We start from the raw sequence: 20572 nt of genomic DNA on the forward strand, positions 1-20572 counted from the left end.
ATTTAAAAATTTAAAAATTATAAATAATTTTAAGCGTTGTATAAAAAATAATATTAAATTATTACATTACAATCCAACTTTGTAACATATAGCTTACTCCATAAAATTAAAGAAAAATTATAAATGTATAATATATGAGGTAAAATTACCATAAAATCTCAAACTTTTATTACATTGTTCTTCTATTGAAAAAAGAGTAGATTACCTTATGTACTTTAGATGAGTGAGCAAAATAATTTTTCCTTAAATTTTGATGTTTAAATATAATGCATAATAACAAATTTATCTCTCAACCTTTGCACATTCATCCAATTAAAATCATATACTTTTATTGAAAGTAAAATAAAAATATTTTAAATTAATAAAGCTAAAGGATAAAAAAATCTTAGTAACAAATTTTAAAAAATTAATTAAATCCTTTTAAATTTTAAAAATTATTAAAAATCATAAAATTATAAATAAAATTTATAGAAAAAGGTTATGAAAATTTTAAAATTATATATTTTTATTAAAAATAAAACCTATTAACATCTAATAATTATAAGATTTTGAAAAAAAAATCCTTACTTTTTATTAGTCGATATTATTATTATTTAATAAAAAGTTCATAAATTTAAAATTTTATAAATTTTGTTTATAAAGTTTAAGATTTTTAAAAGTAATTTCTAAATTTTTAAAGGGTTTAAATTGAATTTTTAAAAATAATTTTGTAACTTTTTAACCATTCAGACTTATTAATTTCAAAAATTTAATTTGTAAAAAATTGAATAATTTATAAACATCAAAACACAAAACAAAATTTAGCCGAGGGACTGTTTTGCTGGTATGAAAGTTAATTTACTCATATGAACTTGGATTGCTGATTGATCAACCATTTATATTTACCGAAATTAATCCTATCCCCACACTTCATTCCTGCTGGACCATGGATTTCAATTTTCATAGAATTTTAAGTGCTCTTTCCTCTCTTCATTTGAGAATGTAAGAACATTCTCCAACTAAACTTCACATCATCCCGAACATATTTCACTTTCTCTTTCTTCAGTTGCATCAACTTCAAAGCCTCTTGTTTTTTTTTTCTTGCTCCCCCCCTTTTTTTATTTTTAAATGTTGAGTACTGCTAACTAAGAGGCTAAAAAGGGGTTGGATTGATATCCTAGTGTGGTCCAGGTGCTACAATAAATTCCTCTAGGGATGGGATACGACCCCACCACTCAAGCATCACCCCCATGTGCTATCCCACAACAACGTACTTTCCAACTACTGTAACCCTCTACGTACAACACATGCATACATACATGTACACCTTTTGAGAAATGAATAAAAAGGTTAATTTCTTTTTAACACCCTGTTTTTCTTCCCAAATAAGGACTATAATGCTTCCTGGATTTAGTGAAGCAAAAGGGTTAGATTGGATAAAAATCACTATAGCTGGATGTGAATTAAAACAACAGCCGAACTAGTTAAACATTTACTTAAATTAACATCAGCTCAAAGTACCATCCTCATGAAAATTAGTGACTAAAGGAAAAGGAATCAATTTTCTACCTTGCCCTTAATTTGTACCTAAATTCCTGTTTCATGTTTCAACAACGACTTCCTTTCTTACAAAAGAATTTGCCATAAAAGTAAAAGAATCTAAAAGTAGGGTAACAAAACCTTACATGTACTGAAGATTTATCACCAATTTTACATGTGCCCTATGTCAAAATTCATGTTATTCTTCTGTCCATGTAACTATATTTCTTCTCCTATTGAGGTCGGACTCGGAACTGCAAAAGTTTCGTTTTGGAATGTGTCAGTTGCATTCACGTGATCCACATTTTCCTACAAAGTCGCTACTCTGATCCTCATAGTACCTGCTCGCCAATCAAGTCTAGACCGACCAGAAGGAACGATATCCCTTGAAATAGCAAGAAATAGAAATGGATACCCTGTGCAGATAGGAGGCTTCTGGCTGAAGCTGTTAGAAGAAGGAATGCCAGAGCTAACTCCTTAGTGTATATCCTATTATGCTTAGTTTTCCTAGTCTTTTGTTCTTGCTTAAGATCTGCTTGGATCTCATCGAGATTGGGTTCGGATCCCACACGCTGATGTTTTGGCCCTTTCTCAACCAAGGAGACAAGATCACCCTCGGATGATCGACCGAATTTTTTTGTAACAACCCACTCATATGAACTACCAAGTTGGAAAAGACCAGAGACCATGGCATTGAACTTGGTCACTGACATGGTGTTCTCAAAAAGAAGGTAGGGAACAATGAAGGGGAACGATTTTGGGGCAGGAAGGATGTTGAGGAATGACATTGTAGCAGGGATGTAACAAACAACCCATGCTGGAAGCTCGGCCTCCGGAACAAACATAGTCATTGGGAGAATTATGCAGAAAAGAGTGAAAGAGTAAAACGGTAGGATCAGTTTCCTAAGCAGGAAGAAGAGAAAGATCATATTGAATTTCTTCCACACACTAATCTGCATCAATAAAATACTGAATAAGAACAAAGTTCATCATCACATGTTTAAGCAAAGACTAATTCAAATATGTATTCACCTTAGCACGGATAATATCCGGCAAACAGAGGCGGAACAACTGCATTGGTCCAGAGTGCCATCTGTGCTGTTGTTTTCTATAAGCTTCATAAGATTCAGGAAGTTCACACTGACACTGAACAAATAATAAAGACCAAAAACATTAACTACCGATCAAGAAAGTAACTATCAGTATAACGTATCAAACTAGAACCATACCTCAACATCATTGAGGAAGATGAACTTCCATCCGCGAAGATGAGCACGGACTGCAATATCCATGTCCTCAACTGTAGTCCTCTCCAGCCAACCACCCGACTCCTCCAAAGCCTTAATCCTCCAAACCCCAGCAGTTCCATTGAATCCAAAGAAATTAATGAAAACACCATTCACTTGCTGTTCTACCTCAAAATGGAATGACAAATTTATGTTTTGCAATCTTGTTAACAAATTCTCATCCTTATTCACAAACGACCACCTTGTCTGAACCAACCCTAAATCCTCATTATCCTGTAACAACCATAAAACCAAAAATAAGATTCAACTTCAACTAATCCTAGACATACTAAATAGTGCTTCGATTCTCAAAATTGCACCCAATTTAAATCAGAAGGCAGTTAATTTAGTTACCTTAAAATGGGGGACAGTTCTTTTGAGGAAATCAGGGGAGGGCTGGAAATCCGCATCGAAAATGGCAACAAATTCATAGTCTTTAACATAACTACAACTCATGGCAGACTTAAGATTACCAGCTTTATAGCCATCTCTAAGTACACGGTGCCGATACACAATGTGGGCACCTTCTTGTTGCCATTTATGCACTTCCTCTTTAATAAGAAGCTGAGTCATTGGATCATCGGAATCATCCAAAACTTGAATCAAAATTCTCGACTTTGGCCAGTCCAAACTGCACACTGCAGCTATGGATTGTTGGTAAACCTGCAAAAACAAATATTTAAACCATCATTAAAAAAAAAAAGGTTCCTTTTAAAATGATGAAAGAAAAAATTTATCTTTGGATTTCTAGTTTTTACCTCTTTTTCATTACACATAGGGATCTGAATGAGAACCATAGGGAAGAAAGAGTCTTCCCCAGATTCAAGATCTGCAACAGCTTCGTGCTTGGGGATTGGCTTGATCTTTTTTAATCGGATCCAAAAACAACCCAAACAAAGAATTAACCTATCCATGCTTTGGATAAGGAAGAGAACAATGCAGACATTGGCGAGGAACTGAAGAGGAGGGGCCAGATAAGCCACTCGAATCAAAACCCAATGAGTGTATAACCAATCGAACAAATCTTTGAAACCAACCGGCACCGAGAGAATATATTGTAATTGAAGATTTGGGGCACCAAAATGCCAGCCTTTGAAATACGCAGCAATCTCGAAACAGAATAATAATAATGATAGCCAAAGGAACACTTTGATGCAGTTATAGAAACCGGTTTTAACGGCTTTGTTTTCGTCGGTTTCGATGTCGTTGTCGTCTGTTCTTCCGGAGGCGACTCGGCGACGGATGGTTGAGCCGAAACTTAGGAATGTGGAGGTAATGGAGGTTAAGCAGCCGGCAGCACGGTGCGCTTTTAACAGGAGAACCCAAGTGAGTTGCTTGGCGTTTTTGCCACGTATTTTTTCTCGCGAACCAGTCGGGGTGCTGCCGATGAGGAAATCTTCTTCCGATGGAGCTTCGAGCTCGACCATGGACCAGTTGGGGTTTTCCATTTTCACAACCAACGAGGTTCCTTTATGGCTGCCCTTCGCCCACCACGGCGCCATTGTTTGCTTCTTTAAAACTCCGAAATGTAGACGCAATATCAGATGACAATGGAAGAAGAAGAAAGCAAATAAACAAGCGTGGTCTCTCTCTAAATCATGGCAATGGCGACCCAAACTTATACCAACAAGAAAAGAAATTAAAAAAGAAAAAAAGCTTTGGTTTTCAAAGAGGAGCTTCTAAGCTCTTCACATTCAATTACAGCTTGGTAAAGGAGATGCCATTACTAATGACAGATTTATACAGAGATTATGTTCATAATTTTACAGAGAAAAGAGAAACAGAACTTGGTGTTGTTGCGACGATGACAGATTTTGTTGTTCTCGGAGTTGTTTTTCCTTTTCACCTACTGATTTAAATTTTTATAACTCTCAGCAACGACATGCAACAATAATATGAAGCCTAAAAACTGTAGAAACAATAAATTTGATGGGATGAATTTTACAGTGCGGTCAAAACGAAGAGATGTAAAATTTTATTGTTTGTTGTTTCTTCTGTGTATGAGAGGAGGAGAATTGAAAGGGTTAATGAATAATGGGTAAATCCCATTTTGTTTTTGAGGATAGGAACAAGTTTCCTATTTTTACTGCAGTAACTAGTAAATTGGAAAATACCCTTCATTGGAATTTCGAATCTTCTATTTGGGATATCTTATGGTTATGGTTTTTGTTTCACGGTCCATTTCAGCGCGTGTTCCACAGTAATCTAAACTTTTTGTTGTTGTTTTGTTGTAATTTTATTATTATATTGTTATTATATTATTATTATTTTTTGATATTATATAATTTTATTTTATTGTTAATTTTATTTTTATTTTATAAATATTTTTTCGTTAAGTTACAATTAGCTTAGTATTATTTAAGTATAAATTTTTAATATATTTTTAATTTATGAAAATTATTTATTTTAATATTTTTAAATTTAAAATTAATACGAACTAGTGGAGTGTAACTCAAATCTAATATTTAAAATTTAAGCTATTTTTAGTTTGATCTAAAATTTTGCATCCGTCCCACCTTACCCACCGTTAGATATAGATATGAGGGAAATCAGAGGCTATAAATGCATGTTTCACTTGTGGCCAAGGAAGGATGAAAAGTAATTAAATCTATATATTGGTTTGGATAAAAAGAGTCAAAACTATCCTCAGACCTAAGGCACCGACAAATTGGAGTGAAAGGAGCGAGAAGTCAGAAGGGGAAATCCAATGAGAAATTAATGAAAGACGCGGACGGTGTTACGGTGCTACTTTCGATACATCCTTACTTCTTTTTGTCTGATTCAAAGTCTCACTAAAATAAAATGAAAATGGTGGCAAGGATAAGGTGAAGACATAATTTCAGGGCCTGCTTGCTTGCTCTCTTTTTTCCTATTAGCTTCTCCTCTTTTATTATTATTATTTTGAATTTATAGGCATATTATTGAATTTGATAAATTTTTTATGTTTCAAGAATAACTATAATTTTAAATTTTTCAACAAGATTAAATTTAGATACTTATAATTATATAAAAATATTATAATCACAAATATAAATAATATATTCCAATAAATATAATTAAAATCAAATATTACAAATATTCATAGTGAAATTTAAGATGAAATAATTTTAAAAACTCAAGGTTGCATTTGAAGATGAGGGATTAACATTCTAAAGCCTTATGACTTAAATTATATTCTTCTTTTTCAACCAATACCTGTGTTAAACAAAATGTTTAATTTGTTCTTCACTTGAGAGATTTGTGTTTATCCCAATTCAAATATTCTTTTCCAATCACCTCATATTGGCTTAGCATGCTTCCAAGAGCATTTATTTAACCTAAACTTGTGAGAGTGCTTAGCATATCTTTTTCAATCACCATTTATATTAATTTTCAATTATTCATATTATAACAAAAATAGAAAAATTCGTCAAAGTTGTCTATAGCACAAGATCCAGACAGATTCGAGTAAAGATGAACTTAATTATATTAGAGTTCATGACAAATAAATTTAATAAGCTTCAAAGTTCAAAGAAACAAGATTGAGCTTAAAAAAAATCAAGCTTTTGATTTTTGGAAATCTTAATTCAAAATTGAGAATTTTGGATGCAAACATGCTTGAAAATTTTTATTGGGTGCCAATGATCAATTCAACATGTACGGATGATGAGAAATTTATTAAATTCAATTCATTGAAGATGCCAATTTTTAACTCTAGAAAATCAGTCAATTTAAGATGCACTTTTGGATAGGTACTAGACATTTCTTGGGTCGGGATATCCGTTGACCAATGACAGAACTAGTTCTTAGCTTCGAAACACAATTTGATTCATATTATTTTAAGCTTAAGAGCTTAAGTTATGGTTGTGTAATACCCAAAATTTTCAATATAACAAATGATATTGTTCCAATAACATACATGGTAAATTTATCAAGAAAATGGATTGAGTGTATTGAAATTTGGTTTGACAAAAAAGGGTAAGTAAAATAAAACAATTTGGAATTTGGTTAAAGTTAGAGGACTAAAAGTGATAATAGACCTAAAGAAGAAAAGGTGGAGTCACAAATAAATAGATGATTTTCTAATGTGTCATGAAAAAAAAAATATTGATAGGTGGAATTGGAAAATAATGGTATGGACTAAATTAAATAAAATAGAAAAATTTAAGTGTAACATTCCCAACACCCAGAGATAAGAACAGTTTTAGCATGGATCTTACTCGTGTTAGAATTTTTGAATTAAATAAAATAGAATTTTTAATATTAGTGGAGAATCTAGTTGGAGATTATAAGAAATTAAAAATACTTTTGGATTTAGAGAAATTAAATTAAGGTATTGACCAAATTGTAAAGGTGTGAGAAGTGTTGGGCAAAAGTGTGAAAATAAAAAATAATTGGATTAGATATATAGGAAAAAGAGGAAGGACTTGAAGGGAAATTTTACCAAGAGAGTACATTAGCAGTTGGATGAAATTAAAATGCAATGTGGTTCACATGTTTGGCATGATGATAATTTGATTTTTTTAGTTAAATATTACTATTAATTTAAAATACAAAGTTAATAAAATATTTGTGTAGAAAGATGTAGAAAAGAAAAAAAGAAAAAGAAAAAAAAGATATCATCCATCATCAGTTCATCCTCTCTTCTTGGTTTCTCATATTGAGCCAAACTTTTGTTTTCTTTCATTTAGGTCCTTGTCTACCTTTTTTCAACCCTTTTAAGCTCAAACTTCAAAAATTCTTCCATAGATTTTTAGTGAAAATAAGAGAACAACGCCATGGCAAGATAAGTTTCTTGTGAAGCTAGTTGGAGTTCATATTTGATGAGGAAAAAAACTTGAAGATGGATGTTGGAAGTGGAAGAGAGTATGGGTAGGTGGAGAAATTAAGGTAAGTTTTTCAAATTATTATGTTATATTTATTTGATTATACAATTTAATGTGAAACTGTAATAATTAAGTGTATATAATTATCTTTTATGTTCAAAGTGATGGAAGTATTATATTTATGTATGAAGTGAATGATTTTACAAATAATTTGGTGGATGATTTGAAGTGAATAATTGAAAGTAAGAAAGTGAGGGTGTTTTTACTAAGAATAGTTTAATTTGAAATTAATTATTTTGAATGATGGAATGTGTATTTACCATGTCGAATGTGGTAAATATCTATTTTGAATACTATTTAGATGAGTAAATTGAAAAATAATTTGTTAAGTGATTTATTTGATAAAAATTGAAGTAAGGACCAAATTGTATGATTATGAAATATGAAAATTGAAAGGTTTATTTCAAAACATGAGTTTTAGAACTAATTTACATGGTTTGAGAATTTACAATTCTAAAAACAGAATATGAAAGTTTAATTATTCTAAAATTAGGGACTAATTTGAGGAAAATTTGATAAGATGGTTAAATTATATAATCTCGAAATTTTGAAGAGAGAGAGTGTGTGTGTTTTGCAAAGCTGTGTAAACTGGGATTTAAGATTGAACTGAAAATGAAAAAAAATATGATTTCCAAATTTTGGTACACACTTCATTTAGTGAAATAATTTAGTTTACATGTTTCAAATTTATGGACATTTGTTGATCAAACTAGGTATTTTGAGCACTTATTTATTTTTTGCCTATATTGTTTGCACTGATTATGTATGGAGAAAAGAGGTCTGATTTCTAATAAATTATTGAATAATTTCTAATGTATAAAAGTACAATATGTTTGAGGGCAAGCATGAGCTAAGTAGGGGGATTTGATAACATGTTAAATTTGCATGATTTTTGTGTTTAAATCGGTTAATTCTTGAATTGATCCCTGCCAAATTAGTGATTTTATGTTTTAATCTTGTCAGGAATGCAATTGGGATGCTATAAGTTAAAAACGAGCAGAAAATGACCTATTTGCGACACAGTCAATAAAGTAAGGCCGGATGTAACACCCCCACGCCCGAAACCATCACCGGAGTCAAGCTTGAGGTGTTACTAAACTTATCTTACCTTTTAAACAACTTTAAACCACTTATTTTAATTTTCAGAATAAACTGTTTTTCTGCATCATGGTTTCTTAAAAATTCTTTTCTCAAGTTTCAAAACTCAAAATTAAGATCCGTAAATTTTTCCTGAAACTAGACTCATATATCTATCTACTAATTTTTTTTCTAGAATTTTTGACTTGGAAAATTAGTATAGTTTATTAGTTAAAGTTTCCCTGTTTCAAAACTCGACTGCACTGACCTCTTCTTACTATGAACCATGTTTCTTCCTGAAAAAATTCATATGACTAAGCTATTTGTTTCTATTAAAACTAGACTCAACAAGGATTCTAACCATATAAAACACACCTTCTAATTAGTTTTTTACAATTTATGGTGAATTTCCAAAGTTGAAATAGGGGATCCAGAAATAGCTCTGACTCTGTTTCACTAAAACTCAGATATCTCATAAAATATAATACCTTTACCTATTTTGCTTATCCCATAAGAAAATAGACATAATAAGATTTAATTTCATATATTATTCATCTTCAAACTATGTTTCTACAATTTTTAGTGGTTTTTCAAAGTTACGTCATTTCTGTTACTTGAATCTATTTTTAGGTTACTTTCACATTTTTCATAATTTTCATGTGACAATCACCATTCAATCATACATATTAATAAACATGTATATCATCGGCCATTTTATTAGCTAATCACTAGCAAGTATTTACACATCATTCATTGTTTATATTATACCAAAAGTAGCTAAGTTTCTATACATGCCATACCCAAAACAAAACGTCTAATTATACCGAATTATTTCTTTGATAGTGTAATCGGCCTCCGACGTTTCTTTCGATCCCCGAGTGGCTAGATAAGTACTATAAGAAGAAGAAAATAAAGAGATTAAGCACTAGGCTTAGTAAGCTTACAAGCAAATAAATCACAACATTCAACATAATGGATAATTATGCATAATATCATCTAACATCATAAATTTCTTTACTTCTCAATTTCTATCTTCTTCTTTATTCCCTTACCTTCTTTCTTACCTGACCTTTCCTTTTTCATAAATATAATCTACTTTTCCTTTGCTGTTAATTCACTGTAATTTAACTCGTACCCTGACCCGTTGAACCACTCGGAATACTAAGGATACTAGGGTCGTTCCTGTCTTTCAATATCCTGCCAATGCCATGTCTTTGACATGGACTTACATGAATTATTCCTATCTCCAATGCCATATATAATATGGACTTACATGGCTCAATCCTGTCTCCAAAGCCATATTTCTAATATGGACTTACATGGCTCATTTCATTACATCTGTCAACTCTAATATCCTAACATCCCTAGGGTTCAACCGGGCTTTCTAACACTTTTCCTCTGTCACTTCACCTTAAATTCGACTTTAAATATTTTCATAACATAAATATATAAATGCTGAAATTGACAATAATAATGCAAAATAAAAGAATATTGCATTTATTTCATCAGAACTTACCTTGATAAAAATGTGACTAAACTTTACAATTTAGTCATTTACTTTTCTTTTCCCCGATCTACTCCCGAATTTCGTTCTTCTTGATCTATAATAGAAAATTTAACTTATTTAATATTCACATTTATTAAAACAGTCCGTGACCCAAACTTTTGAAAAATTATATTTTTACCCCTAAACTTTCACATATTTGCACTTTTGTCCCAAGGCTCGTAAATTAAACTTCATCCTATTTTCTTATGTTTTATGACATGCTGATCATTTTTCCCTTCTATGGCAATATCAACATCACACTCTAACATATACTTATGACTATTGGTATTTTTTTCTGATTTAAGCCCTTTTACTCGTTTTCACTTAAAACCGAGTAGCATAAGTTGTTTAACATAATTTAAAACCTCATATTCTATCACAAAACACCAAAATACACAAATTTCAGCTATGGGTATTTTTCCAAATATGAACCCTAGGTTGAATTATTGCTAGAATAAGCTTAATCAAGTTACCGGGACTCAAAAAACGTAAAGATCATTAAAAACGGGGCTTAGAATCACTTACTATGAGGCTTGAAAGTTGAAGAAACCCCAGCTATGGAGGAGAGCAAAATCGGCAGAAACTAATGGAGAAGATGACCATTTTGTGTTATTTTTCCTTTTAATTCATTTAATATCCAAATGACCAAATTGCCCCTCCTTACTAAACTTTCAAAAATTCCTTCCATGTCCTAATTTTTGTCCATGAACTTAGAATTGGTCAAATTATTATTTAAATCCTCCTAATTAATATTCCAAAGCAATTTCATACTAAAAACTTCTAGAATGCAAGTTTTGCAAATTATTCGATTTAGTCCCTAACCTCAACTTAAGCACTTTATGCATAGAATTTCATCACGAAATTTTCACACAATCATGCAATCATACCATGAACCTCAAAATAATAATAAAATAAATTTTTCTACCTCGAATTTGTGGTTTCGTAACCACTGTTCTATTTAGGCCCTATTTTGGGATGTTACATTTCTCCCCCCTTTAGGGATTTTCGTCCCGAAAATCTTACCTGTGAAGAGATTTGGGTACAATTTTCGCATAGCCTCTTCGGATTCCCATGTAGCCTCATCTACCCCATGTCTATTCCATAGTACTTTCACAAGTGCAATACTTTTGTTCCTTAATTGCTTTACCTCTCGAGCTAGAATCTTTACCGATTCTTCACCGTAAGTCATGTCTGGCTGAATCTCAATCTCTGTCTAAGAAATCACATGTGACGGATCTAAACGATAATGACGTAGCATAGACATAAGAAATACATTATGAATCTTCTCTAACTCAATCGACATTATGAATCTTCTCTAACTCAATCGGTAAAGCTAACCGATATGCTAATGGTCCGACTCTCTCAATTACTTCAAACGGTCCAATAAAACGTGGACTTAGTTTGCCTTTCTTACCAGATCTGAGAACTTTCTTCCATGGGGATACTTTCAAAAAAACTTTGTCACCAACTTGATACTCAATCTCTTTTCTCTTCAAATCTGCATACGACTTTTGTCTGTCTGAAGCTGCTTTCAAACAATCTCAGATGATTTTTACTTTCTCTTCGCTTCCTTAACTAGATCAACCTCAGAATCTGATTTTCCTTAAGCTCATCCAATACAAAGGTGTGCGACATTTACGTCCATACAAAGCTTCATAAGGTGCCATCTTCAAACTTGACTGATAACTATTATTGTAAGCAAACTCTACTAATGGTAAATATTTTTTCCAACTGCCTTGAAATTCCAATACACAGCATCTAAGCATATCTTCAAGTACCTGAATAACTCTCTCTGACTGACCGTCGGTTTGAGGATGAAAAGCCGTACTAAAACTCAACTTCGTACCTAAAGCCTCTTGTAACTTCTTCCAGAACCGTGAAGTAAATCTTGGATCTCTGTCTGAAATGATCGATAATGGTACCCCGTGTAGTCTGACTATCTCTGAAATATATAACTCGGCCAACTTGTCAAGTGAATAATCCATACGAACTGGGATAAAATGAGCCGACTTCATTAACTTATCAATCACAACCCATACTGCATCTTTCTTTCTCGGTGTAAACGGCAATCCTGTCACAAAATCCATAGTAACTCGATCCCATTTCCACTCAGGGACTAGTACAGGCTGCAATAAACCTGAAGGTACCTGATGTTCGGCCTTTACCTGCTGACAGATCAAGCATCTAGAAACAAACTCTGAAATGTTCCTTTTCATTCCTACCCACCAGTATATTTTCTTCAAATCATTATACATCTTTGTACTACCTGGGTGAATAGACAACGAACTACTATGTGCTTCCTGTAAGATCTTTCGAATAAGCTCATCATTCTTCGGTATGCATACTCTGTCTCTGAACATCAAACAACCGTCAGGACTGATCTGAAAATCTGACTCTATGCTTGACTCACATTGAACTCTTTTACCTTGTAACTCATTATCATCTTTTTGAGCTTCACAAATCTCTTCAAGAAATACCGGTTTAGCTCTCAATTCAGCTAAAATAGAACCATCATCTGACATGGCTAAATTGGTATTCAAAGCTCGTAATGTAAATAAAAGTTTCTTACTTAAAGCGTCAGCAACTACATTTGCCTTACCTGGGTGATAATAAATCACTAACTCATAATCTTTAAGTAATTCCAACCATCTTCTTTGCCTCAAATTCAAATCTTTTTGAGTCATCAAGTATTTCAAGCTTTTATGATCGGTAAATATCCGGCACCTTTCACCATACAAATAATGTCTCCAAATCTTCAATGCAAATACAATAGCAGCTAACTCTAAATCATGTGTCGGATAATTTTTCTCATGTGGCTTAAATTGTCTAGAGGCATAAGCAATTACCTTTTCTTCCTACATGAGTACACAACCGAGCCCATTCAAGGATGCATCACTGTAAATCACAAATTCTTTACCCGGTTCTGGCTGTACTAAGATAGGAGCTTCCGTCAACAATGCCTTTAACTTGTCAAAACTTTGTTGGCACTTCTCAGTCCATTCAAACTTAACATCTTTCCGTAACAGTCTCGTCAACGGGTTAGCTATCATGGAAAATCCCTTCACAAATCGTCTTCTAACTTCTAGTACATTTCTAGGAGGCTTCTAATCAACAATGGCTGAAATCTTGCTCATATCAACCTTAATACCTTCACCTGAGACAATATGTCCAAGAAAACCAACTTCTCGTAACCATAACTCACTTTTGCTGAACTTGGTATACAACTGATTATCTCTCAAAATTTGTAAAACTGTTTTCAAATGCTCTGCATGCTCAGTCTCATCATGAGAATAAATCAAAATATCATTAATGAACACAACTACAAACTTATCTAAGTACAGTCTGAAAATTCGGTTCATTAAGTCCATGAAAATGGCAGGAGCATTAGTCAAGCCAAATGGCATCACAAGGAACTCATAATGACCATACCTAGTCCGGAAAGCAGTCTTCAAGACATCTGACTCTTTAACTCGCAACTGATAGTATCCGGATCTCAAATCTATCTTGGAAAACACAGTAGCTCCCTTCAATTGATCAAACAGATCATCAATTCTAGGTAATGGATACTTGTTCTTTACTGTTACCTTATTAAGTTGCCGATAATCTATGCACAATCTCATCGATCCGTCTTTCTTTTTCACAAATAGCACTGGTGCACCCCATGGTGAACTACTGGGTCTTACAAAGCCTTTATCTATTAATTCTTGCAACTAAGCTTTCAATTCTTTCAATTCCAACGGAGCCATTCTATAAGGAGCAATAGAAATGGGCGTGGTACCTGGAATCAACTCAATACCAAACTCAACTTCTCTAACAGGAGGCAAACCTGGTAGTTCTTCCGGAAACACATCGGGAAACTCACATACCACAGGTACTGATTCAATTTTCAATTTTGGATCTTTAGTGTTCAACACAAAAGCAAGATAAGCTTCATACCCTTTTCTCAAACATTTCTGAGCAGACATAACATAAATTATGGGAAATAAACTATCCAACTCTTCTGAATTAACCCGAAGAATTTCACCATTTTCACACTTCAACTCAATGAATTTCTTTCCACAATTCACTATCACATAATGTGCAGTCAACCAATCCATACCAAGAATCACATCAAACTCATCAAATGGCAATAGCATGAGATCGGCCAGAAAACAGTAGCCTCTAATCATTAAAGGACAATTTCTACATACTTTATCTACTAATACATGCTTGCCTAATGGATTCGATACTTTAATCACAAATTCTGTAGATTCTATAGGCATACTTATACTAGGCATCAATTTCATACAAACATAAGAATGAGTCGAACTCGGATCAATCAGAGCAATGACATTAATATCATGTAGAGAAAATGTACCGTAATCACATCGGGGAGGATGCCTCTTCGCGTGCACGAATAGCATAAGTCCTTGCAGGGCTCTAACATCCGGTCTCACAGCCGAATCTCTAGAGGTACCTCTTACTTGCTCCTACTCCGGTTGCCTCGGTGATCCGCCTCTAGTAGGAGCATTTAGGATCTAGCACTCTGTGTTACCTCTCGGCTAGCCACTACGGACATTCTCGTACAAAATGATCTGGAGCACCACATTTATAGCAAACATTTTTGCCTGCCCGACAAGGACCATAATGAAGTCTACCACACCGTGGAAACCCTGATCTACCTCTGTCATGCGACATTACCTACACTCGTAGTCGAGGTGGTCCGAGCCTTCGGATCCTTAAATCTGCTACCTCTATTCTGACTAGATTGCCCTGCCGAAAAGCTAGTTCTGGTAGAAAACTCTTTGGGCCTCTTGGATGTAGCCTGAAATGATCTAATCATGTAACACCCCGTACCCGAGACCGTTGCCGGAGTCGGACACGAGGGGTTAACAGACTTAAATCACTTAGTTACACAATCCATTTTAAATTTCCAGACGAGCTGGCTAACTGCATCACTGTCACCTTAAAAATCATATCTAGAGTTCCAAAACTCGAAAACCAGTTCTGTAAATTTTTCCTAAAACTAGACTCATATGTCCATCTACAAATTTTTTTCTATAATTTTTGGTAGAGCCAATTAGTACAGTTTATTAGTTAAAGTCTCCCCTATTTCAAGGTTCGACTACACTGACCTTCATGCATTACGACTGGGATATCTCCCTGTACAGGGCTTCAATACACATGCCGTTTGTCTCTATAGAAACTAGACTCGGAAAGGAATCTATACATATATGGAATGACTTCTAATTATCTCTGGTTAATTTATAATGAATTTCCAAAGTAGGAACAAGGAACCCAGAAACTGTTCTGGCCCTGTTTCGCGAAAACCCAAATATCTCTTAACATACAACTCATATGACTGTTTTGTTTCTTCCATATGAAAGTCGATTCATCAAGGTTCTATTACATAATTTATTCACTATTTAAATCCATTCCTACTTTTTTTAGTGATTTTTCAAATTCACACCACTGCTGCTGTCAGCTTCTGCCTTTAAGGTAGACTTTACCTATTTCATAGTTTCCATGATTCAACTAGCCCTTTAGCATATATAGCACAAAATATGATCATGATTAACCATTCCAATGGCTAATCGTTGCCAAACGTTTCCATGCCTCTTAATGAACATATACATTCAAGATGATTATAACATTATGCTCAAAAAATATATATAAGCCATTTTCGCATGGCTATCCAAATTTGTACAATGCCGAAAGGTACATGACCAATCATCAAAAAGGGTAGTCCTATACATGCCATTTCAAAGTTCAACCAAAAGTGTACCAAAGGGCTTTGATAGTGTGGGCGACTTCGACTTCAATAATCCCGAGTCGATGGTGACGAACCAAAATCTATAAAAGAGATTCAAAGAAACGGAGTAAGCATTTAATGCTTAGTAAGTTTTGAGCCATAAAATTTGACACAACTAAAGGGTAGCATTCATATGGCTAAACGGATAATTTCATATGCAAAAATTCTCAATATCACTTACTTCACATTACCAACCCTTATATTCATACACAAAAGATCAACTTAGCCAAAGGCCGGAAGCTCACTAATCGACTGAGCGAATAATATTTAAACGAAATCACTACTCCAATGCGTATACGAAACGTACCTCATCGTTTGGATTTTTCGAGCGTATTAATTGAAATTTTTACAGCAAGATCGCTCATTCCCAACCCAAGTACCTTCGGAATTTAGCCAGATATAACTACTTGCTCAAATGCCTTCGGGACTTGACCCGGTTATAGTAACTCACACAAATGCCTTCGGGACTTAGCCCGGTTCAATAACTCGCACCAATGCCTTCGGGACTTAGCCCGGATATAATAACTCGCACAATTTCCTTCGGGTTTAGCCCGGAATTAGTCACTAGCACAAATGCCTTTGGGACTTAGCCCGGTTATCATTCGAATATCCATGCACATATCAATAAATCATGACACATCTCTATTTCAATTTCATGACTAGAATTCAAACACAAGTCACTTATCAAGCATTATCATTTCGGCTCAATAGCTACATACAAGAGCATGATTTTGATTTACTTAAAACATGATCTAATCGAATCATAATCTAAGCTCCATTACTCAAAGACTTACCTCGGATGTGGTCGAACGATTTCGACGGCTATTCGATCACTTTTTCCTTTCCCTTATCCAACTGTGGTCCTCTAAGCTCTTGAGCTAATTCAAACAAATTTAACTTATTAAAGTCTCATTATGCTAGCTTATGGCCGAATATGACAAGGAATTTGATAGGTCATATGGCCACCTTTTAGCTCAAATACACAATGGTCATGCACATTTTTAATCACATTAAGCAATTTAATACAATTCATTCGAACATCAAAAGAGAAGCTCAAGGTACTTAGCCCATATATACATTAGACATTAGAGTCACATATTGTACGAAATCACAAATCGAATTCAACATATTAGCTAATATTCCCCTTAGCCGAATTTTCTAAGTCAAGATAAAGCCATCAATATGCTTACCTATGGCCGAACATACACATCAATTTATGTACTCATTCATGTGGCCAAACATACATGTTTATGCTGAGGCCGATTGCAACACTTAATACATTCTACAAGTATGGTCACTTGTACTGACTAAACACCATTTTGTTTCAAGTTCAAAACTTGGCTAATACACATATATACACTATTAAAGCATCCTCTCCCTTTCCATCAATTCAACACATGCATTACTCATTGATATACAGAATTATATTCGGCCTTAGCACACATCTTTTTGGCCGAATTTTTCTCCATCTAGCAACATTTTATGTACTATGCCGAACCAAAAGATCAAACACCTAGCTTAATCATTTCCAAAACACTTAACCGGCCTTTGACCAAGACTTTAAACAAAGTCTATGTTCGGCTATCACACATATGGGCATTATTAGTTCAAAGTTTTAACAAGATTAATTTCTTTGATCTTAACCTAAATGACAACCCCCATTGTTCATCTAGATTTAGCATGAAACAAACACCAACCAAGAAAACAACACCCATGGCCGAGTATCATCTTCATCACATAGCAAGATTTAAACCATGGGCTAGGTAGAACTCAAACTAACATAAAAAATATGCATGAATCTCATGGATCAACATCAAACTTACCTTAACCTAGCTACAAGCATGGCCGAATCTCTTCAACATTTCCTCCTTTCTTTCCTTTTGAATTTCGGTCAAGAATAATGAAAAAGGATGGACATTTTTTTTTCTTTGTTTTCATCATTTTCCTTTTTCCATTTCTTCATTACTAGCTTTTTATTTTATTGTTTCCTACATACCACATTAGCACACCATGCTTAAAATATGCTATGCCCCATAGCATGGCCGGCCACTAGCTCAAATATTGGGCAATTTGACATGCAAACCCACCATTTCACAACATGCATTATTAGGCCTCTTTACATTTGCCTAGCACATTTCTAAATTTTCTCACATAAGTCCTATTTGATAAAATTCACTTACAATTAACAAAATTCAAACATGAAATTTTCACACATGCATATATACATATAATGAGCATCAACTATGACGGTTAATTATTTTTATGACTCGGTTTTGTGGCCCCGAAACCACTTCCCGACTAGGGTCACATAGGGCTATCACAACTCTTCCCCACTTAAGAAATTTTCGTCCCCGAAAATCTTACCGGTAAATAGGTTTGGGTATCGCTCTTTCATAGAGTTCTCGGGTTCCCAAGTAGCTTCTTCCATCCCGTGTTTGAGCCATAACACTTTTACTAACGGAACCCTTTTGTTTCGCAACTCTTTCACTTCACGAGCTAGGATACGAATTGGTTCTTCTTCATAACTCATATCGGATTGAATTTCAATCTCTGATGGATTAATTACGTGTGATGGATTAGATCTATAACGTCGAAGCATCGAAACATGAAAGACGTCGTGAATCTTTTCAAGTTCAGGGGGCAAAACCAATCTATACGCAACTGGACCAACTCGTTCGGAGATTTCATACGGCCCAATGAATCTCGGACTCAATTTGCCCTTACGGCCAAATCTGAGTATCTTTTTCCAAGGTGAAACTTTAAGAAACACTTTGTCTCCCACCTGATACTCAATGTCTTTTCGTTTCAAATCACGTCGACTTACGGCGATCTGTGGCCGCCTTCAGACTTTCACGGATTACTTTTACTTTTTGTTCAGCATCTTTAATCAAATCAACTCCGAAAATTTTACTTTCACCGAGCTCGGTCCAAAACAATGGTGTACGGCATTTTCGACCGTACAAAGCCTCGTACGGTGCCATCTTAATACTTGACTGAAAACTATTGTTGTAAGCGAATTCAATCAAAGGTAAATACCGTTCCCATGAACCACTAAACTCAAGGATGCAGCATCTCAACATATCCTCGAGTATTTGAATTATCCGCTCGAATTGACCATCGGTTTGGGGGTGAAAAGCGGTGCTAAAATGCAACTTGGTACCCAAAGCTTCTTGCAATTTTTTCCAAAATCGCGAGGCAAATCTCGGATCTCTATCCGACACAATAGAAATCGGTACCCCGTGTAATCTCACAATCTGAGAAACATACTGATTCAAATAGTTTATCCAATGAAAAATCATGCGTCGAGGATAAAATGAGCCGACTTAGTCGGTCTATCAACAACAACCCAAATCGCATCTTTCTTACTTGTCGACAATGGCAACCCAGACACAAAATCCATTGTGACTCTATCCCATTTCCATTCAGGTATCATGATCGGCTGAAGTAAACCCGTAGGCACTTGATGTTCCGCCTTCACTTGCTGACATATTAAACACTTCGAAACAAAATTGGAAATGTCTCGTTTCATACCATGCCACCAAAACTGGCGTCTCAGATCGTTGTACATTTTCGTACTCCCCGGGTGAATTGATATTCGGCTACAATGAGCTTCGTTCAGAATCATCGAAATGAGTTCTGAATTTCTTGGAACACACAAACGACTTCTGAACCTCAAACAATCGTCATTATCAATTTGAAACTCGATTCCATATTCGAACACATTCAGCCGTTTTGCAACCAATTCATCATCGACTTTACGAGCTTCACGAATTTGATGAATCAATTATGGTTTGGCCTTTAATTCACTACTAACACATTGTCGGGTAGAAACGCACAAGTGTACATTCATCGCTCGTAAAGCAAGCAGTGATTTCCGGCTTAAGGCGTCCGCAACCACATTAGCCTTTCCCGGGTGATAGTCAATGAAAAGCTCATAATCTTTTAACAACTCGAGCCAACGTCTTTGTCGCAGATTCAAGTCTCTTTGAGTCATCAAATATTTGAGACTTTTGTGATCCGAATATACATGGCACTTCTCACCAAATAAGTAGTGTCGCCATATTTTCAAAGAGAATACGATGGCAGCTAGTTCGAGATCATGGGTCGGATAATTTTTCTCATGTGGCTTTAATTGTCTCGACGCATAGGCCACAACTCGACCTTCTTGCATCAATCGTAACCCAACCCAAGTAGGGATGCATCACTATAAATGACGAACTCCTTGCCTCGATTCGGCCGCACTAATCTTGGAGCTTCCGTCAAGTGAGTTTTCAATTGTTCAAACTTTTCCGACACTTTTCGTCCATTCAAACTTAACATCCTTCTCAAGTAGTTTCGTCATTGGTGTGACTATCATCGAAAACCTTTCATAAACCGTCGATAGTAACCAAAGTCCCAAAAAGCTCCGAACCTCGAGAATATTTCTGAGGCTTTCGCTTAAGTATGGTTGAAATTTTGCTCGGTCAACTCGAATACCGATCACGGATAC

At 34.6% G+C, this 20572-nt stretch overlaps 1 protein-coding gene and 1 long non-coding RNA gene across 2 annotated transcripts in view; one reads left to right on the forward strand and one right to left on the reverse strand.

The window, feature by feature from the left end:
* Window positions 1-1460: 1460 nt before the first annotated feature.
* Window positions 1461-4824, reverse strand: LOC108474683 (probable xyloglucan glycosyltransferase 12). The gene is made up of 5 exons (XM_017776680.2): window positions 3563-4824; window positions 3159-3467; window positions 2748-3038; window positions 2551-2664; window positions 1461-2471 (listed from the first exon to the last, which is right to left on the reverse strand). The coding sequence occupies exons 1-5, from the start codon at window positions 4304-4306 to the stop codon at window positions 1851-1853; spliced, it is 2079 nt and encodes a 692-aa protein (XP_017632169.1). The 5' UTR covers window positions 4307-4824; the 3' UTR covers window positions 1461-1850.
* Window positions 4825-7242: 2418 nt separating this feature from the next.
* LOC128290112 (uncharacterized) overlaps window positions 7243-20572 on the forward strand; it is a 37428-nt gene continuing 24098 nt past the window's right edge. The window contains exons 1-2 of the long non-coding RNA XR_008279755.1: window positions 7243-7673; window positions 8633-8756. This is a non-coding gene — a long non-coding RNA (uncharacterized LOC128290112). The remainder of the gene's footprint in view (window positions 7674-8632; window positions 8757-20572) is intronic.

Source organism: Gossypium arboreum, chromosome 3 (genome assembly GCF_025698485.1).
Source record: "Gossypium arboreum isolate Shixiya-1 chromosome 3, ASM2569848v2, whole genome shotgun sequence".
NCBI classification, from domain to species: domain Eukaryota; kingdom Viridiplantae; phylum Streptophyta; class Magnoliopsida; order Malvales; family Malvaceae; genus Gossypium; species Gossypium arboreum.